This window comes from Corapipo altera, unplaced genomic scaffold, assembly GCF_003945725.1.
Source record: "Corapipo altera isolate COAL_440 unplaced genomic scaffold, ASM394572v1 0, whole genome shotgun sequence".
Taxonomy (NCBI): domain Eukaryota; kingdom Metazoa; phylum Chordata; class Aves; order Passeriformes; family Pipridae; genus Corapipo; species Corapipo altera.
Window position 1 is genome coordinate 5,952,058 of NW_020884872.1, and position 20,376 is coordinate 5,972,433.

The following is a 20,376-nucleotide window of genomic DNA, read 5'->3' on the forward strand; positions in this document are numbered from 1 at the left end:
AAACAGCTGGAAACTCTCATGTAAGTCTTTGCACTCTTTTGTGTTCCCTCTTAAAAGCTGTGCACAGGACTTCTGGAACAATTCTGAGTGAGAACAGACCAATACCAATACTTACTCTACAGAGATAAATTGTTAAACAAAGGGCTTATGCCCTTGAAGCACTTCTGAATAGAAGTATTTGAGAAACTTCTGGTAAAACTAACTCCTTAAGACTTTGAACTATCACATCCTTACTGTCAAGACAGGAGGCAAAAATGCTGCCTGTAAGTGGAGAGAATAACTGCAAAACCCACAGACAATATCTGATATCTGTCCAGCTTCAACAACATAAATACAGGTATGATTCAGTGCTTGGAGCCTCTCTAGAGAATCTCCATTTTAAATTTTAATTCATGAAGGAATGTCACATTTTAGCAAATACATTTAATTTTTTAAGAACCAAACCCACTTATTGTGGTCTTTCAGGTTGTATTTTGGCTTCAATTTCATCATTAATCTTGTAAAACAAGTACTAACATTGCGGGTTTGTCAGCATCACCTAATGAAACAACCCAAGTTTCCCATCCTCATATAAACTAGTTTTCCTTAACACAAAGGTAACTGCTTTTCCAAACTCTCTTGTGAAATAATTTTCTCCAAAAATTCCAAGAAAAAAGTTTTAGTTCAACAACTCCCCAAGTAAAAAAAAAAAAAAGAATGAAAGAGTAAAAAAGTTAACAATGTTCACAAAAAGTCAGTAGCATTACACGCTTACGAAACTTCACACAGAAAATGAAAATGGTTTTGAAGGAAAAAAAAAAAGGCTATTCATAACTTTATTAACAAACCATTTAAAGAGGCAACAAACAAACAACGAGCACCACCCTCCCCCAGCAGAAATGAGACAGGATATCACTTCTGAAACACCTTTGGATGTCTCGTGCCCAACATGTGCTGCCACCCCCAGCACAGTGCCAAAAGAAGGAGCTCTCTGACCTCAAGAGATAACACTAACATGCTACAGGAAAACCAGGCCCTCAGTAATCATGGTGGTTACACGTTTTAAAAAGTGTTATAACACTAAGCAACCCTCTCAAGTTCTCCAAAATCAGTATGTTCCAAGTAATGGTTCACAGCATTTTGTTACCCCCACCCACAGTCAAATGGGCAGATACACACGTGATTTGCTTTCTGCTGCATCATTTATCTGGCTGGAAGGCTTCGAGCTCAGACTTACTCCTTTTTTCCAAAATACATATAAACAACAGCCCTTGGTACCTATTTTCTGAAATGTTCTTAGTTCTCATAAAGCCAACGAATGCCAGTCTTTCTCTCCGAAGCAGAAATGTCATCAACATGATCAAAAGCAAATGACAAAAGCAGCAGCAAATCCAGCAAAATGCAGCATTACGGCTGGAGTCTGCTGTCATTTTTGTTCAGGACTCAAAAATGAAATAGCTGATTTATTATCCATCTTCATCAACCCAAGCCTAAATCTGGTGTGGTATTTTAAAATTTGAAAAGTGCTATTTTCAGTATTGATGTCCTAATGCTGCTACTTGCTTTCACTATCAGAAACCCATCATTGTCTACAGCGATCACAGTGAAAGCTGCTGATAGTGATATCACCACCACTATTTTTATACAGTTTATCTGAAAATGTAATGCATCTTCTAAATAGAAACTGTAGCTCTAGGTTGGTGAAACAGGTGTTCAGAGTGACATGCTAAGTATAAAAATACTAAGTGAAAAGACCGTTGTCAATAAAATCTAACACATAGTTTGATTGCAAGTGGAATCTTGTGTGAGGCCTTCCAGAAGGCTCAGAGCAACTAAATAATGTCCTGAAAACAGGAAATAACACAATTCTGTCCACAAAGATGTGACAACAGTCACTGGAAAGCAGCTGTTGGTGTTCCAGCTGCATCAGTGGCAGCTGAACTCCACAGCCAAGGTATGGAGCAAAGAAGTATGAAATGTTTTGTTACACCTTCCCCCGAGAAATGCCGTGAGCCTGACCTGCTAACGGGATCACAGGAGAGAATCTTTCTGTGCCCTAAGAAATCCACTATGATTTATTTAGCACTGCCTTCTACAGGTAGGAGGAGAGGTCAGGGATGCCAAAGCCACCACAACCATCAGCAGCTGCTTAACACAAGCACAACGTGCAAGTTTCAGAGTTGGGTGTAGAGGGGTAGATCACTGGGTATGGGGGAAAAAAATCTGGGGAAAAAGGAGAGCTGAGTCTTGCTGAAAAGCAGCCCAGAAACTGCACAGAGGCAGCCCCACTTCAGGTGCAAACAGTGGTAAATGAGCACATGCACATCACAGACCTGAAAAGAGAAAGTGTCACTCATGGAAGTCAGAATTAAATTTACATCCACGGGTACCACTCATTCTCTGATTTTAGAAGTCTTGCTAGACCAATCTGGAAGGTCACAAGATACCACAGAACACAGTCCACTGCATAAACCAAAATTCTGTGCTGTTAACAGTGAGTCTTGAGGGAAAGGGAAGGACAAAAGAAATAATCCTCTTTTTACTACAACAATCTCAGTAGTTGTATTGCAGAGAGACTACATGTCACTAGCTAAAGAATACTGCGCAATTCTCAAACATCCCTCCGCACTCTTGAAAACTCTTGCTAGAGGTTAAAGGGATTTATCTATGGGTTGTGCATTCAGAACTCCCCAAAAAAGCAAGGCTCGCACCTCCTTCATTTCCAGGACTCATTTACAACCATCAGCACCCACCTATGCCATGACCTCATGTGCCAGAGGCAACAAACAGGTCAGTTTGTATCTGACCTACTGATCTTCAGGTGAGGCAAATACCAGATATTGCTCTGCTGCAACAGGAGGTTTGCAATTTAGAGCTGCCTCAAGACCAAAAAAGCAATCCCAGTACAGGGTGTACTTGTTAACCCAAGTTTAGCATTGCAAGCCTTTTATATTTTAGAGGCCTATATTCAGAATGAACAATTAATGGAGGCACTTATGTCCCAAATATGTGTTACTTCCCAAAATCCTGCGAGATCCTCCTTCCATTGGATACAGTAGTTTTAAACACATGAGAAGCATGTAACTTCCTGATTTACTCAAGCTACCACAGAATCATTAAGGGTTGGAGAAGACCTTTAAGATCATCAAGTCCAACTGTAAACACAGCACCACCACAATATTCACCACTTAATGTGCTCAAGTGCCAAATCCACATGTTTTTGAACACTTCCAGGGATGGTGACTCTACCACTTCCCTGGAGAGACCATTCCAGGGCTTACAACCCTTTCCATGACAAAACTTTTCCTAATATCCAGAAACCTCCCCTGGCTCAACTGGAGGCCATTTCCTTTTGTCCTACCACTTGTTACTCAGGAGAAAAGACCAACTTCCACCTGGTTACAACCTCCTTTCAGGTAGTTGGTGAGAGTGATAAGGTCATCCCTGAGTCCCTCCAGGCCCAACAACCCTGGTTCCTTCCGCTGCTCCTCATCAGACTTGTGCTCTGGACCCTTCCCCAGCTCTGCTGCCCTTCTCTGGACACTCTCCAGCACCTCAGAGTCTTCCTTGTCATGAGGGGCCCAAAACTGAACACAGGACTGCAGGTGAGGCCTCACCAGTGCTCAGTACAGGGGGACAATCGCTGCCCTGGTCCTCCTGGCCACACTATTGCTGACCCAAGGCAAGATGCCATTGGCCTTCTTGGCAATCTGGGCACACCCTGGCTCATGTTCAGCTGCTGTTGATCAGCACCCCCAGGTCCTTTTCCCCCAGATAGCTTTCCAGACACCTTCCATGTGCTACCTCCAGCTCTGCTGCACACCTGGGCAGTCTTCTCTACCTTACTGAGACACCTCCATAGGCACTACTTGACCCTTTGCTCTTTCCTCTGTTAGAAACCTTCCCACCACTCACAGTCTGCTGCTATCCACCTGCCCTTTCTTCACTCCTCCCATCCCAATCACCTTTTGTTATTTTTCAGTCCAGAAAAGTAAATGCAAAAGTAATTCCAAGGCCTGCAGCTCTTACGTTGGCAAAGTCTCACAGGACACTTAAATTCAGCTCAGTGGGGAAAGTTCTGGGTAACCATATCTACAAACCTTTTGTGCCAGCTCGGATATACGTTACAGGGTATGAGAGCTCAACATTTCATCCACTGGCAACACAGAACTGAGACCTCTAAAAGCTCGGACATAACACTAGTCAAAAACTGAAGGCTTTCAGTCTGCCTGCATAAAAGTAGAAGAGACTAAATTAAAGATATATCCCTACAGATAATAATGCACAGAAATAAAACATTAAACACTTGCATGACAGCATCCAAGAGAAAGCTATAGAGGAACATTCTAAAATATGTGTATATTAAGAAGTTCTATTACCACAATTAATTTGCATATTTATTCATATATTAATTGTGAAGCATAGTAGGACACTTGAGCAAAGGTGGAGGATTTAGCAATATTGAAAATAACCAGTTTGAAACTATTTTTTCTGAAGTTAATGAGTGCCTTCCCCTCACCCCCACCTTTTCATATCACTACATGCAAACTTATGACTGACACCTCACACATCATGACACTTATGTGACAGGAGGCCAGTTGTATGCAGAAATTGAGATAAGTAGAGCTAAAAATGCTGGGGCTGGGGAGGAAATGACAACACAATGGGAGACACTCGAAAAAAAAGAATCTGTTAACTTGCTGGAGAGGTCAGGAGGGCAACATTACACAAGCAATGGAGCTTTAAGCTTTAACTGTTTCTAACCAGCCAAAGACAAGACAACTTACACAGATTTACAGCTTCACACAGACATGTAGGTGCAACTTCATGGGCACTTTTCTACAGTAAATGCCACTTGGCAATCGAAACTTCACCTCTCGTTTCAGCTAAACCCCCAAGTGCTGTGCAATAGTGTCTCCCATGAGGTATTCCTTCACCAAAGCTAAGGGAATCTTCCTTCAAGTTCTATGTGCAAAGCAAGAGGTCCAACCAAAGGGATAATCAAATGCCAAGATTCTGATTTATGTGCAGAAAGAAAAAGCAACATTTCACTTCAAGTGTGCATTTCAAGAAGTAATAGAACTCACCTTTACACTAAAAACCAAAACTACTCAGAAACAGCAATTAATTTGATGCCCTTATCTGACTGTGGAAGGAGAGGCAGTATCACAGTACCTTCCCTTACTCATTCAGTGTCTGTTCTTTAATTTCTAAGCGAAATGTGAATTTCTTCTACTGAAATGGATTAGCAATTTAACAAGCACTATGAAGTTACATAAATGCTGCATCATCTTACGAACGTATCTGTTGTTTAATAATATTCTTCTGCCACCTAAGTAATACCAGTCATTCCTCTTACACTGCAGTTGTAATCCACAAAGCTTATTTCCCACAAGCAGCACCTGAAGGCCCCAGCTGCAGAGAGTAAGGCTGCTTTACAGAAATCAGCTCTGCCATGTTCAGGCACAAGGGTAATAAAAAAAAAACCAAAAACAAAACCACACACTTGGTACCACCCTCCAACTGTGGCAGCAGCACAGAGCTCTAAGGGGGTTTGATTCTGCCATTGCAGGTAACAGTGCAGTGATGCCAACAGAGTAACTTCTGTCAGAATACACTGTGTAGGGATCACAGAGGAAATTCCAGCACAACCACAGCAGCAGAGCCTGCTGTCCATCTGAGATCCACGTGGGAACATAAACACCAAGAGGTTGTCTGAATTTGACAGCACACTCCTTTTAAAGCCAGGTAACAACAGGTACAGATATTGATAACTACTGCTCCACAGTAATTTTATTTTTTCATTTAGAAAAAGGAATCACTGGCAGACAAGGTGCTACATGAAAGGAGCGATCTGGTGATGGGAACACAGGAGTTAATTTCAGCCACAACATGCCAAAAACCTGGAAAGGTTCTCAAATGCTTCAGAAAAATCATGCAAATGAAGTCACTGGAGCAGGAGCATCTTCCTTCTCCTTCCCAGCTGTCTGGAGCCTCACAGACCTTAAGCTACTCATTAATGAATTGCTTTGAATCAGTTTGTTCCATTTTTGAGTTCTGACTGTGGAAGTGAGAAAGCCCTGAGGAAAAACTTGTGAAATGACCTGTAGTCGAAAATTGTTTTCCCTTTTCAGTTGGTAAATCTGCGTATCTGCTAAGCCATCCCCCTGGAAGCACAGTTTCCTGGTGTCAGAAAATTCCTACCTACCTGTGCCGAAGAAACTGAGTTTTAATGCCTTTGAACCACAGATGCACTTTTAAGAAAACATCACTCTGATCTCGTAGCTTAAAAATAATAATCAAGAAAAATTCAAATTATCTCAAAATATGAATAGGTTTTCTCAAAAAGATCCTTGCTGTTCGTCTGGACAATCAAATTTACCTTTAATCACTAAATACAGTAACTGAAGCAGAGCAGTCAGGCAAAACCCAGAATGCTGGGGATGGGGTAGGTGGTGTGGCCTGGCCTTCTCCAGCAGCACAGAAGTCCTAAACTGCTGCTCAGTTCCACAGGCACCACGGCATTCCCTGAATCCCAAAAGCTCCTTGTGCAAAATGACAGCTCTCAGGCATTTTCACCTTCCTCTACAAATCCTAAAAAAAAAAAAAAAAAAAAAAAAAAAAAACACCCCTTCCATCATTCTCCACAACCCAGTAGCAAATCCTGGTCTAAAGTGGAGGGCATAAACTATTCCACTCTTTCTAACTACCAAGGACTTGGCTTAATTAGCAATTAAAAGCAAGTAGTACAAAAGGTTCCTTTCTCACTGCATATAATGGAGTCGTCATTGTTCTCAGATTTTTGGCCACAATGCCAGCAAGCTCCAAGTTTGCAACTGGCATTACAGGAAAACATTCTACGATTCAAAAGCAGAAAACAAGCTGCCACCACGGAAAAAAATCAACTAATAAAGAAAAATACAACTGAATATGACAGCACTTCTATTGGGAGGGAATAAATAGCAATATTCCAGTTCTGGCTTTTTTCCTCATATAGTTTGAACACTTCTACATTCACAGATTAACTGAAGTCAATCTTCAAGATTAGGCATCACAGTCCTACACAGTGATCATACCCTTGCCATCACAATTAGGTAAACCTTCCACAATTCTTCCCTCTGTCCCAAATACATCCACCTTCAATATATTCCCATACTAGAATGTGGCTTCTGCTGTGCTCTCCATATTTTTTAACGTAACAAATGCCTGCTTTGCAGATTCCACTCAACTATTAATACTTTTTTCAAACTATTTATATAAAATAAACTTTTAAAAATTACTTTTATTGAGATTATACATTAAAAAAAAAATCCCACCAATTCAGCAAAGATGGACAGTGTATAACTAATCCCAGAAAAGTGTCAAAACCAATAAATTTTTTAACACATGAACTTGGAAGTTAACAGATACATTTGAAGGCTGAAAATGAGACCTAATTCTGCTCCTTAGTTAACCTGGCCTATGATGGTCTCTGGGATCTCATCTTACTCAGGCAACAAAAATGAACTCTACTATAAACATGAACACCTTCAAATCCTCCCCATTTGTAACCAGAAGAAGCCATTTCAACTATTAATTTCCTCCACACAGTAACTACAGTTAAGAAAAGCCTCCACTACGAAAATATAACTTTCTAATTAAATTCTGTGTACTCCTGTGCTAAAGGTGGGGTGTGGATGTCTGTTCAGGCTCATGGTGGAATTCCTGGGGCTGTCCTGTGCAGAGCTAGGAACTGGAATGATCCTTGTGTGTCCCTTCCAACTCAGGATATTCTATGATTTTAGGTCTGTTTGAGGGGTTTCATGAAGGCTGCAGAAGAGGCCAGCTCAGACACACATCTCCCCACTTCCAACCAATGATTCCAGGTTTCTTTTCAGGCATAATTTTTGGTTTTGACTTCCCCACCTCTTGAACAAGGAATAGAGACATATGTACTGCTGTGGTGCAAAATTAGCTGGACTGTTTCTAAGTATAATTTCTTTTCCATATACAGAGTAGAATCTATACTCATCCTTTATTTTGAATTAAGAAAAAACAAACACTCATTTCTTCTTAAACACAAGAAAAAAAAAAAATTGTTAGGAAGCAAAAAACATCCTTAAACCTAATCTGTTCATTATCTTAACAGGTAATACTTGAAATCTGGTAGTCCTTCACTAAGTTTTGTAGTTTCCCATCCTCAGAAAACTTAAAATGTTCATGTGTTAATGAAATTACAAATTCAACCCTTCCGACCATTAATACCCATGAGATTAAAAATACTCAGAAAACAACAAACTTCTGTGCACCACATCAGAGACCAGGCAGACATAAAGCTTTGAGAACCATGGTGTGCATAATCTGCCTTCAGTTACTCTATTTGTAACTTGCTCAGAAGCTCCACCACTAAAGTTTACCAACCAATGTATTCAATTTTTGTACTTCTTAATTCTTCTCAATATCATTCCATCTTTTCTCCCCTCCCAGAGATCGCTTATGACATGCTTTATGATGTTATATAATGGATGGTCTCCATTTTTCTTATCCTTCCACTTTTATCTTACACTCCTTCTACACTGTGTTGCATTAAACTGCACCATTCCATTCTCTAGTTCAGCATCATTCTCCTTTACACAAGCTTTCAATTCACACTTTAAACTATTTCTTGCCCTTTCAACATATCCACCTCTATCTTCCACACTTGCTCAGCTTTCTTTATCCTTCAAATCTAAAGGCAGCAAAACATGACATGAGAACAGACACGAGCTTTCTTGGCCTTCACTTTCACCTCAAGGAAAGAGTGGAAGCAGCAGATTTCATTACTCTTCCCTTCCTTGAGGGGTAATGAGGGAAAAGGGAACAGCAGTCTAAGATAAAGACATAGAGAACACAGCCAACATCTTACTTTTATTTCAGAAATGGGAGAGAATTCTGTTACATTCTGAACTTAGTGTATGTAACTCATTCCACACCCTACACAAACCCTCTGCAGTTTTGTTCTCTATTTTGTTCCTTTTTACCTTGTTTTAAAACCTTTTGAGGAAGGCACCAGCACCATCAAGCACTTAAATGCTACTAGTTAGCCATAACACTTAGGAAGCATCCAGGAACAAGATTCAGGTAGCTCCTGGAAAGAATAAACACACCATGATTCACACTGTCATTCCCTTCACCCCGCCCCTCCCCATTTGGTCTGCATCCCTAAGTCACCCATTTAATTCCTGGTTTCCTACTCTTCCTCACATCCAAGTACCCTTTTTCAACCTTTCCTCCACTTCTTTAACTGAAAATCTCTTCCTTTTATTATAACACTATTCTGAAAATCCTTCCCAATAGACTCTTTCGTTTCTCCTCTTTCCCATCTGTTCCTCACATCGCAGCTTCTCAGTCATTTATCGGCCCTTCTCTCGACCCTCTCCAGCCTGTCCACATCTTTTTTGTTTAGTGAGAACCAAAACTGCACATGGTATTCCAGGTGTGGCCTGACCAGCACTGAGTAGAGTGTGACAATGACTCCTTTGTCTTTGGTGATGATGCCCTTGTTGATGCAATCCAGTCCAGATGCCTTTTGGCTTCCTTTGCTACAGGAGCACACTGTCCACTCATACTGAGCTTGTGTCCACCAGGACCCCCACATCCCTTTCCACAGAGCTGTTCCCCAGCCAGACAGATCCCAGGCTGTGTTGCACTTCTGGATCACGTTCTCTCAGATGTAAGACCTTACGTTTTTCTTTGCTGAACTTCGTAAGGTTCTCATTAGCCCATTCTTCCAGCCTATCCAGCTCTTCCTGCAGGGTTGCTCTCCCTTCTGAAGCTCCACTTCCCCACTCAGTTTGGTATCATCAGCAATCCATGAGAGTACATTTGATCCCTCCATCCAGATCATTTATGATGATATTAAACAGTGCAGGGTCCAGTATCAATCCCTGGCTGTGTGACAGGTTGACAGTTTGAGAAGGAGCTGCTTCCCACCTCTCTCTGGGTGCTGTTCCCACTCAGAGTACAGATCCCTTGTCTGGAACATAACACACCAGTTTCTCATGGAAAGCTTTGAGGAAATCCAGGAAGAAAATGTCCACCATTCATCCCATATACACCAAAAGCAGGTCACTTTGTCACAGGAGGCCATCAGGATTGTCAAGCACCATTTGCCTGTGGTGAAACCACGCCAGCTCTTCCCAATCATGTGCTTCATCTGACTTGTGATAGTCCACAGGAAGATTTGTTCCACAACTTCCCCAGGGCCTGAAGTAAGACTGATGGGCATTTAATTTCCTTGATCCTCTTTTAAACCCTTCTTGAAGACAGGGGTGACATTAGCCTTCTTCCAGTCTGCCGGGATCTCCACGACTTCTCAAAGATTATGGGAGAACAGCTTCACGACAACGTCAGCCAGCCCCATTAACACCCTCGGGTGGATAATTTGTAGGGGTCAAACTCCTGTAATAGTTCACACCCCAACAATTCTTTCACTGACAGTAGGTCTGTGTTTGTATCAACCTGGGTTTTTTGTTCCCAAGGTCAGGAGCCCAACAGTGCTGGCAAAGACTGAGGTGAAGGTGTTGGGAATCTCTGACTTTTCAGCATCACTGGTGACTAATTCACCTCTCCTGTTTAACAGCAGATCAGTATTTTCCTTCTGTTTCTGTTTGTTGTTTATGTTCCTGGAGAACCCTTTCCTGTACTTTTTGACATCTCTGGCCAAACACAATTCAAGCTGAGCTTTCACTTTTCTAACTGCATCTTCTCACACTCTGGCAATGATTTCAGAGGGTAATTGTCCACTTTTCCATTCCAAGTGGGCTTCCCTTTCAATTTTGAACAGACTCAGGAGCTTGCAGTTAAACAAGGGGCTCTCCTGCTCCACCTACTTCCCTTCCCTTTAAAGGATGAACTGGTTTTGTCCTTCCAAGAGAGCACTGTTGAAAAACTCATGGTACTCACTAGCTCCTTTATCCTCCGTGGAAGCTTCCCAAAGAATCCCTCCCAAACCAGTTCTAAGCAAGCTGAAGTTTCCTCTTCTAAAACCTCTGTTTCAGTACTAACCTTCAGTACTGGCTACTTAAAACTAATAAGTTTTCTATTTTTACTAATTATTTTTGATCTAAAGCAGTTCTCCAGCCTGGTTCATGAGTCACACAGGCCCAGAGATGGTTTCACTGACACATATAAGAAGAAACAGAGAGTACTTAAAATTCTGTTCCCTAAAAGGAAAATACATAAAATTAAAGCCTTCATTATTCCCCTTTAGATTCTTGTGCAACTAAGTTTTCAAATCATAAGATACAAAAAAATTAAAATGGCAACTACAATGGAAGCAACATAACACTAACCCGAAAAGGAGATCTGTTGGCTCTATTTTAGAAACTATTGCACTGGATCTTTTGTCTAATGTTCAAAGTTATATCCTGAAATTGTTCAGAATTTTAAATTCTCAAAATGGAAGCAGAAATTTAATGAAAGGCACATTCACAATTCAGTCTGCTTCAGATTTTAATAACCAATCTATATTGAGAAGTGAATCATAATCCTCAAATGCCACTGTGAGAAAAGGAAATGACTTAAAGCCATTCTAACAAACAACAATTAATTTAACAACTTACCACAAAGGAAATTCATATGTAGACATACAGTGTTCTGGTTGTAATTCATAACACACTTTTCACTCTCTTTACAACACTGTAAATGAGCTCTTAATTCTACATCTTAATTAAATAAGCTTCTTCCATGAATGCTATGTAGGAAATCCAAGAATCATAAAGGAAGGTATTTTGTCAATACAGCTCTGATGGTGATCTGTGTATCATCTCATACCCCAAAATACCCAGGAAAAAATATTCTTCAACTCCCAAACACGTCTAATGGGCTTTATGCTCATTAACATTGTATTTTACCTACGTAAGCAATACTTTCCTGTGATTCTTTAAATACAAAGAATGTTATTCAGCATCAAGAATAGTACCTGATCCACTATGAAATGATGACAAACAGAGGCTCGTCTTCAAAATGTGCCATGTAACAAACTTTATTAGATCCACAAGCAAACTATCAAATGGCCCTTACTACTCGTGACAGCATCAGTAGGAGTCGTCCTGAAAACAACTTTTGAACAGACCAGTATTTAAACAGGCCAGGCTTGGAAAGCTCCTTTCCACAGAGGAATTACACTACTGTGGCTATTTCTTTACCCTGCCTTTCCATGAAGTGGAAACAAAAAATATCTGATTACTTTCTCTTGCTTTACCAAACTTCCCTGGTCCAACAAACTCAGATCAAACTATGTCAAACACAGTTCTTCTCTTTCCTTATACCAAAAATGTTCTGTAAAGTACCAGGATTATCCTCACAGATGCACCTACAGAAACCTTGGCAGCCTTTGCAGGGCTCCACACAGGCCCACTTAGCTCAATTTTGTCTTTTTTTTTTTTAAAACTGCAAACAAGCATTCTGCTAGTGAACAAGATTAACATTGTTAACATTTGTAACAAAGACAGTCAACTGGTCTCATTTATAAAGACGCCTCAAGTTTAGTAAGCATCACTTCAATATTTAATTGCGAAAATACATTACTCAAACATTACAACTCAAACACCACAGCTTTGGGACCTCACCGAGAAGGGAGGGTGAAACAAAAAAGTAACTTACATGAGTTGCACATGTAAAATACAAGGTAGGTGTGAAACTAAAGGACTGGAAGTTGTATCCACACGTACACCCGTCCAGGGTGAGCGGAACAGTGGCTCAGCTCCTGGAGTTATCTGATCCAACACTAAAACCTGCCACCCAGCTGAGCTCTGCATTCACCTCACACTCACAACCCACCTCCTTCATTCACTGCTGCAGAAGCCCTTCGAGCAGCAACTAGTTTTTACACAACTATTTCAGTATTCTCAAACTACAAACACAAGCATTGCTTTCCCTTTCAGTCTGCTGAAAATACTGCAAAATCCCTCCTGTCACCCAAAAGTTATATCAGTTGAGGACCAAGAAGAACAGTTTTTGTTCAGCAGTCAGAGAAAAACCTGAAGTTTAAGTGATGAATCTGTAAGGCTGGAAACCAACATTAAACTTCTCCACAGAACATAAGTTTGCCTAATTCTCAGTGGGATGAAGAACAACAGTGGGCCATGGCATATAATTCTGGCACTGGAAAGTCTTATGACAAATGTTAATCAGTATAAAAATCACTTTATAGCCATAAACATTTTCCATGACTCTCTTAAATTTTGTATCATGTAATGAAAACAAATGGTTCTTACACGCACCGAGTTCTCCAAGTATGAAACATCTACTCTTTTCTAAAATGGTATAACAAACATATGGCATAGCTTTTAGAAGATGCTTTCAACACTTACTTCAGATGGTATCAACATTTGCAGATAGTTTTACCTCTATAATTATCAAGTCCACTCAACCCACTACAGTGAACAAACAGCTATGCAGGCTGGCAAGAGGCAGAGAGCCGTGCTGAAAGCTCACCTGAATACCTTGTGTAGAGAAAAGCTAGAGATTCTCTACTTCTTCTTCACATACCACACCTGAGATTACCTGTACAGAAGTTTGAAAGCCACAGGCCACGAGTACCATGATGCACAAAAGGATCAATGGTTAAACCACCAGAATGGAATGGAAGGAAAACAGTTGCGTCCTGGTTTTTGCCACAGTTTTTCTTCACACTTTCAATAATTAAATAATTTATCAGAACCTCTACTCCTCAGCTGCTAAAACACAGCAATATTTCTCTCCCTTCTCCATCCTGAACCACTGCCTGCCTTGGCTGCTTGATTATTAAGTCAGTAGGGCATGAATTACCTTAAGGTGATGCACATGTACCACTTAGAGAAATGGACCACTTCAGCCTCCAGACTCAGTAGATCGGTACTTAAAGGCTACAACATGTCACATGTATTCCACAGGAAATATGAAAAACCACCATAACAAAGAAAAATCTTCTATTATATTCCCTACTACTAGTCTCCTAATAGAAAACATAAAGCTTGCTGAAGTGCAAATACCAAAATGCCAAGTGTCCTGCAACCCTAATTACGCCTCAACAAAAGCATGTTATTTGTGGAGATGAGATACGTCCTTGTTTCTTCGTTAATGTATTAAAATGACAAGTGTAACATTTCTGACTTCATCTCTTTCCTTGCCTTGTGAAAGTAGTACCAATACTGCACTTTAAACTTAAGAAACAGCCAAAATTTTCAAGAATGTGTGTTTTGAGCAATAAACCCCCACTATTTTAAAGAAATACGCCTCAAATCTTGTTTTGAAAGTATCAAAACACGCAAAGTATTTCATACTTACAATACTGTGTAATGTCCATTTAAAGAAAAAAGGGGTTTTTTTAATACCAGATGAACTACAAATAATGCAAAGACATAACCAAGCCTTTAAGTACCAGGATATATAAATATTATATACACTGCAACTGTAATTTCTAAGCATAAACATGGTACAACCATGAACTACAGAACATGTCAACCCACTACAGCTTAACTGGATCCTAAAAAGCCTGATCCTATTAACACAAAGCCCAAACTGCACACAAATAAATGCTGATCTTAAAAAAAACCAACAATCTATGGCTCAGTTACGATTATCCAACAAACACACTTAAAAAAAGTGACACCTTCAAAAAAAGCCAGAAAACCAGTTCCACCCTTAACACAATTTACAAAATTTTAACCAACTTCAGCTTGTTCCACAGGGTAGACAGTACTGCAGATAATAAACAAATAATTAGAAATGCATAATGTATTAAAAACACATAAAGGAACAGCTCAGATGTAAATTTACAGAAATTGGAGAGGCTGCCCACTTCCTGGAATGCTTTACAAATGTCTCTTGGTACCAATTCCCAGTTTCTCAATTCCCAGCACTGCCATTATATAAGGTAAACACTATAATTTTTTTTTTCAAGCAATATTTCTTTGTTTTGATGAAAAGAAATTAAGCCAAAATGTTTCCAAAGTCATTAAGAAAAATAACTTCACTGCACCGAGACTAACCTGCTGAAATGTTTTTCTGCGTAATTATTTCTCAAGCAGACTGTTATAAATAAAACTGAGGATATTTAATTATAGATCAGTAGAAAATTAACATTAATGTCAACACTGAAGGGACAGAGTCGACATATACTAATTCACACTGTCCAAAACTATTTTTAAACGAGCAACACCGAGAATTACAAGAAAAATTAAAGAATACTGTCACTGTGCACTTACTTTGTAAGCTTAACAGAAGCACAGATAAGCACGTTGTTAATTTTGTCAGCACATGTGGCCTTTACACAAAGGAAATACCATTTTTAAAATCAGCTGGAAAACAAAAGGGCTGCAAAACCATGAGAGGTAACAGACTAAAACGTGGCATATTGTGTGGAACTACTCCATCTCTCTTTAAATCGACTTCAACATCAATACTTCTAAATGGAAACATGCTTCAGATTTTGTCCACAGGATATGACAAACTGATTAAACTCAATGAATAGGAATTAACAAGCATCTTATACCCAATACATCAGACCAGCTACATCAACCTACATCTGTATACATGCCAATTACAGCTTATGAAACGACAATTTGTCACTGCAATAAAGTCAACTTGGGCTAAACACTGGAAGTATCATCAAAAAAAAAAAAAAAAAAGAAGGAAAACAAAAAGAAGGAAGAAAGAAAGAAAAAGGAAATGCTTTGCAATTCACTTCCAATACAATGGATGTCCTCGCCCTCCCCCCCTCCCCAAATAATCTTTAAGCTTCACCTCCTGCCAGAATTGTCTTCCTGGGAGAAACAGACATCAAGACAGCAGCAGGGCTTTTGTTTTGGGGTTTTTTTTCCTCCTCCACGTTAATGTTCTTGTCAACTACAGAAGCATAATAGTGAGCACTTTCTCATACACAAGACTGGCTACATTGGATTTCCAGCATTTCAACCAGTTTGAAAGGTTGATCTCTCTCTCAATTTCTGCCTCCACTCCCCCAAAACCACACTAGCTGCAAACTATGATTTTCAAGCTCCCTTTCTGCAAAATAAACACAAAATTTTTGGCAGCAGCAAACTCCATTCCTCTGTCACACATACTGACAGTGTGTACACCATTACAGGAAAGTTTGATTTCTTCTGCCTTATCACATATCCAATACATGGAGCAACAACACAATATTCCTGACCTTTAGTCTATACCTTCAATAATTCATAAAACTGTATAGATCTGATGTCTTATATGCTCTTCTGATTTGCTGCACCCACCAGCAGGATTTAACTTAGTTCACCATACTACAGCCATACATCCTACAAAGCAAAACTACCAGAAAAGGGGGGGCTGCAGCCCAGACCTGGAGCAGGCATAAAACCAACAACCACGTTAAAGCTCTGGACACGAATCTTCGTCCATCCCTGAAACAGATCCCAGTTTTCTCCTTATTAAATTCTATCAGGGTGTGGCTTCATTAAATCAGAGTTCCCATTGCAAAGGCCTCCTGAAATCTCCCCCAAGTGTCTTGAGCCAACACACGCCTCAGTGAACCCCACCAAAAACGAGGAGTTCCTCCTCGAGGCACCAAATTGAAGCCCACGAGACTCCTCCTGCTGCACAAGCATCCAGGCAGGTAACAAGAGTTGTTCCCCACACACTCACAACCCAGGACCTCTTTCCAGTCTCCCCAGACAGTCACCCTGCCCACGTCACCTTAACCACAGGTAACCAGGGAACACTCCAGGCCTCACAGAGGAGTCACTGCTCCAGCCTGGAAGCCTTTTGAAAAGGTTCTGTGGCGAGTGTGCTGCTCTCACACTGAAGGTAAATTTTTGCCTTTGTGAAGGATTCCTCTGGAAACATGACTCAATGGTTTTCCTTACCTGCTACACTTGCACGTAAATCTTACATTGTAATGTGCTGTAGATTCTTAAATCAGTCAGTCAGGATTTCATAATTATGGAGTCTAGGGTCTTTGTTAGCTGTTGTTGCTCCACGCACAAAAGGAAACATTTTGTTGCTATCACTGTAAAACCTATTAATTAACTGCACGTATACACGGCCACACTCTGTACAATAAAAATAACTGCTACACGGAATTAAAGTGGTCTGCTAGATTAATTACCCTAAACCTTCCTGCACAGCATAAATTGCACGAAGCCTCACGCACGCAGAAAAGGAATTAAGCAGAAAACACCTTAAAAATAACAACTTCTTACTTATCGATAACAGCAGCAGAAACACATGCACAGTCCCTGGAAGTAAAAAGAACAAACAAAACCGAAACTGATTCAAGCCACGAAATCCCTCTCGAACATCTCTGCACCAAACAGTAACGGTTTAATCCTTCTGCTTCCTTAACAATCCACCTTTCTCAGAGACAAGTTTTATGAAGAACAAGCTTCGTGAGTTCCTGTGCAATTCATAAATGTCCAAAACACTGTCTGAAAACTGAGGTGAAACAGCAAAATATTTGGTTGCTTGGGGTTTTTTTTTTTCAGTATTTGCTGCATGCATTCATACATTAATAGAGCACAAAACATACAGTGGTATTTCTAGAAATATATTTCAAAACTATGAAAATGCCCCACAACTTCAACAGACTGTACATACTAAACTACAACTGCCTGACATAAAAAAAAGGCATTAATGCATTATATGTAAGAAAGGACTCAAGACTCAACTAATATGCTGAATTGCTGCCTGTATTACTTGATTTTACAGTACACAAAATAAAAACTTAACCCAGGGACGCTATGTGACAGATGATCTAATTACATATGATGCTTTTATTTGCTATCTGGCATCCTTAAGCTCTATCCCATACGGAATTCTGTCTAATATTTCCGACAGCCACAGCAGCATTCACAGAGCAGCCGTGAATTCTGGTCTACCAACAGTTAATGTACATTATTTAACTGGCCTGACATGTCACTCCCCTACCTTTTTGATTTATGGGAAAGAGTGCTCTTATAAATAACCCCGAAAATCGAAAGGAAACCGCGAGATTTTTTTTAAAATACAAGCACAAAGAAAAAGTGTAGTTGCTTTTCCTTCCATCCCTCCCCCCTCCCCCTCCACGTCCTGACATTGAGCTTTTCCAATCCTGCTAGAAATAAACACCTAAACACAAGGAAGGGCCTGGGATATCCAATTCAACACGGTTCGGAGTGAGATCTTCAGATCAACCAAAACCAGCAACACGGAAAAAAAAAAAAAAATAATCCTCCACGACACAGCCCGGGCACAACAATGGGATGAGCAGTGTCAAACGCCAGGCTACTGACAGGAACAAGCCAGGAAGCAGGAACCAGAGAAGCACCGTCCCCTCCGCTTCAGCCGGGTGGCATTTTAAAAACAGCCCCGCTTATCCTGTTACCCAAAGGTTTCCCTGGCGTTTGGTGTTTTGAGTACAGCTGGCAGAGACTCGGCCCGCACAGCCTTTGTCAGCAGCTCACGGATGGGCAGCAGAACGTGCTACAGGTTGATAAGGAGGGCACCGGCGCCGCGGAGCAGCAGGAAAAGCGCCCAGAAAGAACTTGGGATGCGCAGGAGAGTTTCCCTCGGCCCTCCCCGGGGGCTCCGCGCTCCCCCCACATTCGCTCCCCCGGTGTTTGTTTCGTGTTTACGTCCCCCCCCTTCCCTTTCTCCTCCCTGTCCGGCCATCTTGGGGCCGACAGGAGCAGCCATTACTTAACTAAATGACAGGGCCAACAACTTTCCGCGGAGGCAAACACCTCTCGCAGGACACAGCGGGACGGGCGGGACGCCCCGCTCGCTGTCAGGCCGGGCCGCCGGGCGGCACACGGGGCTCGGCCGGGGCCGGGCGAAGGCAGCGGGGCCCGGCGAGTAAACAAGTCACTCCGAAGGGCTCCGGGGGCCGCTCAGCTCCGCGCCCGCCCCGGCCCGGACCCCGCGCTCCCCTGCGGGCTCCGGCCCCGGCCCCGCTCCCGGGGCGAAAATCACGAGGGAGGGTCCGGGCAGCGGCAACGTCAGCAGCGCCGAGCGCGCCCTGCCTCCCTCCTCTCCCCCCGCTGCCGCCGCCTCCTCCTCCTCCTCGTCCTCCACCTCCCCCCCCTCCGCCCCCGCGCCCCCCTCCCCCGGCCCGTCCGCTCCGGGCCCCGGGGCTCCGCCACTTTCCCCGTCCCGGGGCTGGACGGGGAACACCCGCATGGCCGCGCTCCCCCCTCGTCCCGCTCGGGCTGGGGGAGGGGGGGGGGAGGGGGAAAGGGGGCAAAGGCGGCAGCGACGCACGGGGGACCCCGCGGGAGGTGTCGGTGCCCCCCGCACACCCCCCGCACACACTCACCGTGCGGGCCCGGGGGTCCCGGGGGAAGGGGCGGCGGGGCCGCCGCGCTCCCCCATCCCCCGCTTCCCCCCTCCCTCTCCACCACCCCCCCCTCCCCGCGCCATCCCCGCTCCACATCCACCCTCGCGCTTACCTTTAACAGCAAGGCCTTCGTTCTGGCGCCATCTTCATGAAGCCTCAGAAATCCGAAGAGCCGGCTGCGAGGAGGGGAGCGGGGCGGGAGGGAGGGGAGGGAGAGAGAGAGAGAGAGAGAGAGAGAGAGAGGCACCGGCGTTAGCGGAGAGTCGGCGCGGCGGGCGGGCGAGGGCAGAGCGCGGGGCCCGGGAGCGGCAACACGGGGAGCCGCGGGCAGGGGAGCGGGGGGGACACACGGGGAGGGGGCGCGGGCCGAGCCGGGACACGGAGGCGGCCGGGGCGGAGTGGGGAGCGGGTACCTGTCGAGGCCGGAGAGGGCTTCTCTCTCCTGGGCTGTCAAGCTGGCGAAGTCCTCCTCGCTCTGGCCGCTCGCTTTCCCCGCCGCCATTTTCTTTTCCTCATCCCCGAAAGGAGCAGCAGAGGCGGCGGCGGCGAGCGACACTCCGCACGATTTCATGGAAACGCAGCGTAATTAACTCGCGGATCGCACCCCCCCCTCCCTGCGCGCCCCCAACACCCCCCAGCGCCGGGCGGGGCGGGGTGCCCGACACACACACACACCACAACTTTTATTACAACAACAACAGCCGGCAGGGAGGGGGAGGGAGGGAAGGAGGGGAGAGGGAGGGAGGGAGGGAGGCGGGGGGAAGCCCCGCTGCTCGGAGGAGGAGGGAGGGAGGGAGGGGAGGGGGGAGGGAGCCCCAGCGCTGGAGAGTCGGGGGAGGAGGAGGAGGAGGAGGCGGCGGCTGCGGATGGCGGCGGAGCGGTGTTTACATCGCCGCTCAGCCCCTCGGCGGCGGGCAGGGGGGGGACTTGGGGTGTCGAGGAGCAGAGGAGAGAGGGGACCACCCTGCCCGCCCGCCCCGCGGCCTGGGGCGTGTTTTGCCGCCCGAACAAACTTCGGCGGCGCCGCTGCCCAAAGTTGTTGCAATTGTGTCACCCCGCGGACCCCGCGCGCGCCGCCGCCGCGAGCCCCCCCTCGGCCCCTCCCC

General features: G+C 43.5%; 1 protein-coding gene across 16 annotated transcripts in view; it reads right to left on the reverse strand.

The window, feature by feature from the left end:
* The window catches only part of KDM6A (lysine demethylase 6A), a 151,577-nt gene extending 131,560 nt beyond the window's left edge, over positions 1–20,017 (reverse strand). For 8 of the 16 annotated variants that reach the window (XR_003526412.1, XR_003526405.1, XR_003526414.1 and 5 more), the window contains exons 1-2: positions 19,684–20,017; positions 19,383–19,446 (exon numbers count right to left, since the gene is read on the reverse strand). Coding sequence is in view for 8 of the 16 variants with exons in the window: in XM_027635818.1 (XP_027491619.1) it covers positions 19,383–19,446; positions 19,684–19,841 (222 nt within the window). In the remaining 8 variants the exon portion in view is untranslated. The remainder of the gene's footprint in view (positions 1–19,382; positions 19,447–19,683) is intronic. The other 8 variants (XR_003526422.1, XR_003526413.1, XM_027635836.1 and 5 more) reach the window with 2 other exon arrangements.
* Positions 20,018–20,376: the final 359 nt, after the last annotated feature.